At 53.8% G+C, this 7,329-nt stretch overlaps 1 protein-coding gene across 2 annotated transcripts in view; it reads left to right on the plus strand.

The window, feature by feature from the left end:
• KCNC4 (potassium voltage-gated channel subfamily C member 4) overlaps window positions 1–6,449 on the plus strand; it is a 46,113-nt gene extending 39,664 nt beyond the window's left edge. For both annotated transcript variants that reach the window (XR_005788845.1, XM_040471260.1), the window contains one exon: window positions 5,865–6,449. Coding sequence is in view for 1 of the 2 variants with exons in the window: in XM_040471260.1 (XP_040327194.1) it covers window positions 5,865–5,884 (20 nt within the window). In the remaining variant the exon portion in view is untranslated. The remainder of the gene's footprint in view (window positions 1–5,864) is intronic.
• Window positions 6,450–7,329: the final 880 nt, after the last annotated feature.

A 7,329-nucleotide genomic window follows, 5' to 3' on the forward strand; every position in this document is an offset into this window, starting at 1 on the left:
TTCCTTCCTTCCTTCCTTCCTTCCTTCCTTCCTTCCTTCCTTCCTTCCTGTTACCAGCCCAGTGATCAGGGCCACACTTGCTCTGAGCCAGGCACCCAGCTCAGCACCTGAGGGAAGAGAGGAAAGTCAGACCTGCTCCTGCAGTGCTGTGTGCTCAGACACAGCCACTGGGACAGGAGAGGCCGGCGGCCTCTCTGGGAGGCTCAACCAAGCCCACGGGCAGAACGTGGGTGGCTGTTCCTTCCCAAAGCCAAGTGTCTGCATTGCTGGGAGGCACTGGCGTCACCTGGAGGCTTGGCTAACTCTCCGGCCTTTGGGTGCCGTGCAGGAGGCATGGAGGGCAGGGGAGGCAGTAACAGGTGACAGAGAAAACGCCGGGTGTCCAGGGCGGCAGCCGCTCCCACCAGAGGGTCTTAGGGAGTGCCAGCAAGGCAGGGAGCTCTTGGCCAGAGTCCCTGTGGGACCTGCATGTTAGGCGCGGTGAGGTCCTTCCCCACCACTGCACGCTGGCCCGGCCTGGCTTAGGGGCTGTCTGGTGAGAGGGCTTTAAGCTCCACAGGCCATGAACGTGAAAATATGTAGCAGAAAGAGGGACAGGACTTGAACTGGATTGGAAGGCAAGGGTTTGGGATTATTTACCCAAGAGGGAAGGAAGCATGTAAGCGACTTGGGCATTCATGACTGTCTGTAAGGTGTTAGGATGACAACATTAACCCAAACGGCCTGCATGTGGAACCTAGAGACAGGCAGGGCAAGACACTGTCCCGTCGTGCAGGCAGAGAAAACAAGGAGATTTAACGCTAGCGTTTCTGTCCTGGATCCACGGTTCTTGCTCACGCCAGGCTGCCTCTCCTGACTGCAAAGGCCCAAGGGAGGTCCCACATCAGGGGGACTTAGAGACCAAGCCCGTGACGATGAGCTGTCTGGGTGCTCCGGGTAGCGGTCTAAGGACTGGCCACAGGAAGGAGCACCCAGGAGGCACCCCACAGGAAGGGATGGGTGGTTCCGAGTCACCTGGCAGCCTGCCGTACCCCACCCCCACTCTTCAGCCAGGCACCCAGGGCCCAGTGACCCTGGCAGCTTGAGCTCACTTATCTTTCCAGGCCTCATCAGGGGTGTCTGGGGGAATTCGGAGGCTTCCTCCAGGGAGAAGATGGCCAGGCTCTGTGACTCAGTGTGCCTGCAAGAAAAGAAATGCACTAAAATGATTTCTTTTTCCTTCCCACAAAGAAAAGGGGTTTACAGCTCATGCTCGGCTGCCAGAGGAGGGCCCTCTCTGAATTCCTTCCCTGCCTCTGCTATAAAGCCGTTAAGTTGATCATTTGGGTCCAGGGTATGAAAGCCTTCCCTGCAGGGCTGTGGTTACTGGCCTGGTTAGCTCACTGGGCTCAAGCCTGGGAGAGGCATGGAGAGAGGCTTTGCTCCCCACCGGGCTCCCCCTCACATGGAACACTCATGTGGGTGGGTGGCTTGGCTCAAACCCTTCCCCTCTGCTCAAACAACTTCCCGACTCCCCACCTCCCTCGAGTGGTTCTGGCACATTCCGCCATTCCCTGGGCGTTTACCCTATGCCAAATAGTTTACGTACATCAGCTCCTCCAATCCTACCCCCATCCTTTGGAGGAGGTATAATCCCTACTCTAAAGATGAGAAATCTGAGACTCAGAGAAGCTCACTCGTTTGGGTCAGGCAGCTAGTGAGCCGTAAATTCAGGCCCGGATCTAATATAATCTTCACGCTAGCTATTGCACATAATTATGGCTAGCAAGTCTTCATAGGCGAAGAACCTGAGACTCAGACAGGCTAATTAAGCTTGTCCAAGACGGGGACGTCTGGGTGGCTCAGTGGGTTGAGCATCCGACTTCGGCTCAGGTCACGATCTCCTGATTCGTGAGTTCGAACCCCACGTTGGGCTCTGTGCTGACAGCTCAGAGCCTGGAGCCTACTTCGGATTCTGTGTCTCCCCCTCTCTCTCTGCCCCTCCCCCACTCGCGCTCTCTCAAAAATAAATAAACATTTATAAGTAAATAAACAAACAAAGCTTGTCCAAGACAAACGACTGCTAAGTGACGCGCCTAAAATTGGAGCCCAAAGCCCGACCTGTGTTCACAAAGCCCGACCTGTGTTCACAAGCGTATCTCCCCACTGGGAGGGTTGTCTCCGTCGTGTCACTCAGAGCTGGGCCTCCATACCTTCGCTCACTATGTGCCCCCCACCCTCAGCGCCCTTCTCCCCCACCACCCTCTCAGCCACCTCTCTGAAGCCAGCTCTGAATACCTTCGCGGGCCATCTATGCAGTCCGACTCAAAATGGGCTTCCTTCACCAGGCCTCCCGGATGCTTGGGACCCTGCCCTACATACTCCCCTTTTCTCTCCTCCCCAATCTCCTATTACACTTAATGGCCCAGAAGAGCACAGACTTTGCCCTTGGCCTGTTTCACACGTGTCACATGTCCACCCTGCTCCTGCCTCCTCTTGCCTTTCCTAAAGAACAACAACCAGGGGCGCCTGGGTGGCGCAGTCGGTTGAGCGTCCGACTTCAGCCAGGTCACGATCTCATGGTCCGTGAGTTCAAGCCCCGCGTCGGGCTCTGGGCTGTTGGCTCGGAGCCTGGAGCCTGTTTCCGATTCTGTGTCTCCCTCTCTCTCTGCCCCTCCCCCGTTCATGCTCTGTCTCTCTCGGTCCCAAAAATAAATAAATGTTGGACAAAAAAAAAAAAAAAAACAACCATCAGGGAGGTCACACTACTTGCGGCCCTGAGGCTCACGGCCCTGAGGCCCTGAGGCGTCAGCTCCAGATTATGCAAACTTCCTCAGGGTGGAGGCCACCATTTCTGTGTCTGCCATATCATCCAGCTCAGTGCCAGGTGTTGAATAAATTCCCACATCTCTATGTTATTGTTCAAAGCATCTGAATAACCCTTAGTTGATGAATCTTCCTAAAAACCTGGTGAGGTGGGTTACAGATTCGGAGGGGTTCGCCACAGCGAAGGTGGCTGTCTGGTCGCTGGAAGACCAGGACTAGGACCCAGATTTTTGATCCTGGGTACAGGGCGCTTTCCTCAACCAGGCCATGGACATAGGCTCCGCAGTGCCATGGAATGGTATCCCTGATCAGCTAATTTTGTCCACTGTTTCTTCCCCCACAGAGCTGTGGGAAGGGCCCTGCTGGGACTCTGTTTCTGGAAGGTGTCTTTAGATGGGCTCTGAAGGCAGCTTGAGTCAGAGGGTAGAGGTGGTCGGAAGCACCCGAGGTGCAGCCCTGAATGACACCAGCACCTGGCAAAGAGGTCCTGGTCCAAGAGAGGACCGTCCCAGTGCCCCCCCCCCCCGCCCAACCCCCTCAAAGGGTTTGTGCAGCGTCTAAGGTCTGTGGAGTCCCTGCTCCACCCCAAGGCCCTGCAGGAAGCCACCAGTAGGGACAGGTGGTCAGTTACAGAACAATCCCCAGGTAGCCACAGGATCCTTTCTCCAGCAGGAAAGGAAAGGAAAACCATCAGAGAGCTGCTACTCCCTCGGGCGAAGGAGGAAATGATCCGGGCAGAAGGAGTCAGGGTGTTGTTTTGCCCACAGAGTTGCAGGAGGGAACCAAAAGCAAAGATGCCCCCGTCGGGCAGATCTGGAGCTGCTTTGCCAAAAAAAGAGAATTAGGCTGCATGGACTCATTCTCATTCTCCGCCAGATGGCCCAACGGATTTGGGATGCATCCAGAAGCCCAGCCCCTTTTCTTTGCTCCAGGCCAAACAGCCGGCCACGGGATCTGAGGCCCTGAGGCTCAAGAAGTCAGTCAGGGTCGTGGTGGCACCCTCATGTGACCTGGTGCATCATCTGTGGGATCTTCCTGTGCCTGCACGGCGCCTGCCGCGTAACCCCGTCTCTCCATCTTGTGGCCCATGTGCCTTATGGCGGAGGCCGGGGTTCGAGCGGGGACTGGGGCCGGGGCCGTGTGGCACCTGCTTTTCCGGAGCAGCCCTGGCACGCACCGCTTGCTCTAAACTCTGCACAGCTTCCGGCTCTGGGAAATGCAGGAGTAATTGAATGACATGTGCAGTGATTACGGGAAGAAGGAGGTGGGGGGTGGGGAGGATTGTCTGCAAATCCTGCCAAGGACACTAGGAAGTAATTCAACCTGTCGCTTTGTCCTGAACTGCCTTAACAGGTGTCGGTGGAGTGGTCACTATCTATCCTGAATGCAGTACCTCACAGCCCGAGCACCCCCTCTGCAGTGCTGGCCAGAGCGCGTGGGAGGCCCCCGGAGAGGGAGGCTGCCCCAGGTGGGACGGGCCCCGGCCGCAGGGGCAATGCCACTCAGCTCCATGCCATTGCAGTCGGCCCCGTGTTATCTTGCCACCTACTCCGTGCCGCGAAACCCTGCCCAGGTTACGAGTGCAAATAATCTTTGAGCCGGGAGGCTCACGGCAGAGCAGAGACAGCATCCAGGAATACACGTAGTAGGCTTGCACTTTCAGGGATAATCCCCATTTCAAACATCCTGTAAACCGGTGAGAGCAGGGAACGTGTGCGCTCTCTCTCTTTTTTTTAAGTTGCTGTATTTTCGAGAGAGAGCGCAAGTGGGGGAGGGGCAGAGAGAGAGAGGGAGGGGGAAAGAATCCCAAGAAGCCCCACACTGTGGGTGCAGAGCCTGACACCAGGCTCGATCTCACAAACCGTGAGATCAAGACCTGAGCCGAAATCAAGAGTCAGACGCTTAACCGAGCCACCCAGACGCCCCACGTGGGCCCTCTCTTCTTCACGCCTGTAATCCCAGCGCCCCGCACGGACTCCGGGATGGAGTAGAGGCTTAATCCGCGGTGGTCAAATGAGCCAATGGCCAAATGCCGGGATCATGGGTTGCACTGACAAGTTCACTGGCGCTCCGCAGGGAGTTAGTGCTGTCTGCTGGCTATCCCCCGGAACGCCTCAGTTTCCTCTCCGGAGACCCTGCTCACTTGTCTCTCTTCTTTCCAGCAGACCCCTCCAGACTTGTGCCCTGTTCCGTGGCCCCCAGGCCCAAGTTGCCTGAGGTAACTGATATTAGCAGGTCAGAACACAGATGCACTTTAAGATGCTTAGCCTGGGTGGAGAGCCCCAGACAGAACCAGATGTATTTTTAGCTCCTTAGGTATCTGGAAAGGTATTGAGACGCAGCCGTGGTTACAGACACAGGACAAATCAGTATTCTGCTACTGGCCTCCCCACACCAGCAGTTTCCATTCAGTGTCTCAAAAGCAAGGGTTGCTATGGAGATTGAGTGTCAGGGCAACTGAATTTCCTGTTGGGAAACAGCAGCACAGGTAGAGCTCTGGGCCAATGGGAACCAAGGAGCTCCTTGGATGGCGGGAGCTCCTCTCCTGACGGCAAATGATGGCGGGAGTCCTGGCATCCTCAGAAGGAGGTCAGCGGGGAGACGGGCGATGCTGTCTCTGGAACTTCATTCAGGGAGGGATTGATTCTATTTCTTCTTCCTCACATCTGGCATAGGACTGGTTTGGTTCTTTCTCTGTTCCTTCGCCCAGGGACTTTGGCCATCTAAGAAGCAGTCTGGAAGATGCTTGGGGGGGGGGGGAGGGGGGAGAGTGGCAGGGTCATCCTGAGTAGAGGTCAGTCCTGGCAAATACCTAGAACCCAAGCTCTGTGAGGGGCAGGGGGAGGCCAGGTCAACCCAGTCCTGGAGGCATTTGAGTTTCGGGGATCTACTCTTGGGACGGCATTGTGCAGGCTTAGCTCATTTTATCCTTGCTATCATCTGGGGAGGCAACCAGACAGGTGACATGGTCCCCAACCTTCCTCATTCATTCAATAAACATTTCCTGCATGCCTGATAAGCGAGGTGACTGAGATTTTTTTTTTTTTTTTTAAATCCAGGACTCCAAGAGGCTAAATGACCCACCTACTGCTACAAAATTAGCAAGATATAAAACCAAAAGAGTACCCAGGTCTGTTCAGTCCACAGATTCAGAGAGATAACAGCCAAAGAAGCTCTCAGAGGGGGCATTTACCCTGACCTCGTGCCTCACAGAAAATAAACTGAGACCCAGAGAGGGCACGGACTTGGTCACTCAGGGAGCTGGTGACAAAACAGGAATGGGATTCTTCAGCCCATGCTTCTTCTCATCACCCAGAGGTCTTTCCAGAGAACTGTGCGGCCCCAGACTTTTACTGGACACTCACTCTGTGTCAGGTACTAAACAAGCTACGAATTACTTTTGTTGTTGTTAACAGAGACCCGACCCTGGTGACTTAAGCAGAGGAAGTCATTCTCTCTCATAAAAGAAGTCCAGAGGCAGGTATTACAGGGCTGTTTGACAGATGGACAAAGTCATCAGGGATGCAGGTCCCTGCTACTTTTCTGCATCACTGCCTTCAACACAGTGAGGTTCGATTCTAAACACCCAAGATGGCTGCTGGAGTTCGAGCCATCACATCCACATTCCAGGCATGAAAAGGAGGAAGAAACTGGAACAAAAGGGCATGTGTGCCTGCCCTGTCTGCCCCCTCTCTCCTTTAGGAATCTTCCCGAAAGCCCATCTAAGTTCCACTTCTAACCCATTAGCACTTGCTAGTTGCAAGAAAGGTTAAGAAATGTCATCTTTTACCTGGGCGCATTGCTACCCTAAATAAAATTGGGGTTATGGTAGGAATGAAGAGCGGGAACATGATACTTCTAAATTTTCTGCAGTTTGTGTGTGTGTGTGTGTGTGTGTGTGTGTGTGTATACTTCTATCATCTATCTATTATCTATCTATCTATCTATCTATCATCTATCTATTTGAAAATGAGGGGGAAAAAAGGGGCCCCTGGGTGGCTCAGTCAGTTAAGCGTCCGACTTCGTCTCAGGTCATGATCTCACGGTTTGTGAGTTTGAGCCCCGTATCCGGCTCTGTGCTGACAGCTCAGAGCCCAGAGCCCACTTTGGATTCTGTGTCTCCCTTTCTCTCTGCTCCTCCCCTGCTCACGCTCTGTCTCTCTCTCTCCTTCAAAAATAATAAACATTCAAAAACAATTAAAAAAAACAATTAAAAAAAAAAGAAAATGAGGGGATAAAAACACAAAAAACTACTCGTCCGTCCTCCTAATCATCCACATAGGTGATTATTAGCTCTGCTCAGGGTCAAGTATGTTATGCTACTGTCATGAGGACAGCACAAAAATTCTTAACGCAGGGTTTGAACAAACTTGGTATCGATTCAATTCAGTTTGAGCAAAATCTACAGACCTTGTGGATATCCCCCTTGGAAGAGGCTTGGAGCAGAAGTGGCAAATTCACCAAGGAGCTGTAGAAAGTCACAGCTTCATTGCAGAGCCAGCTCCCCAGCCCTGGGCCTCCCCC

Source organism: Herpailurus yagouaroundi, unplaced genomic scaffold (genome assembly GCF_014898765.1).
Source record: "Herpailurus yagouaroundi ecotype Mexico unplaced genomic scaffold, PumYag 77, whole genome shotgun sequence".
Classification (NCBI taxonomy): domain Eukaryota; kingdom Metazoa; phylum Chordata; class Mammalia; order Carnivora; family Felidae; genus Herpailurus; species Herpailurus yagouaroundi.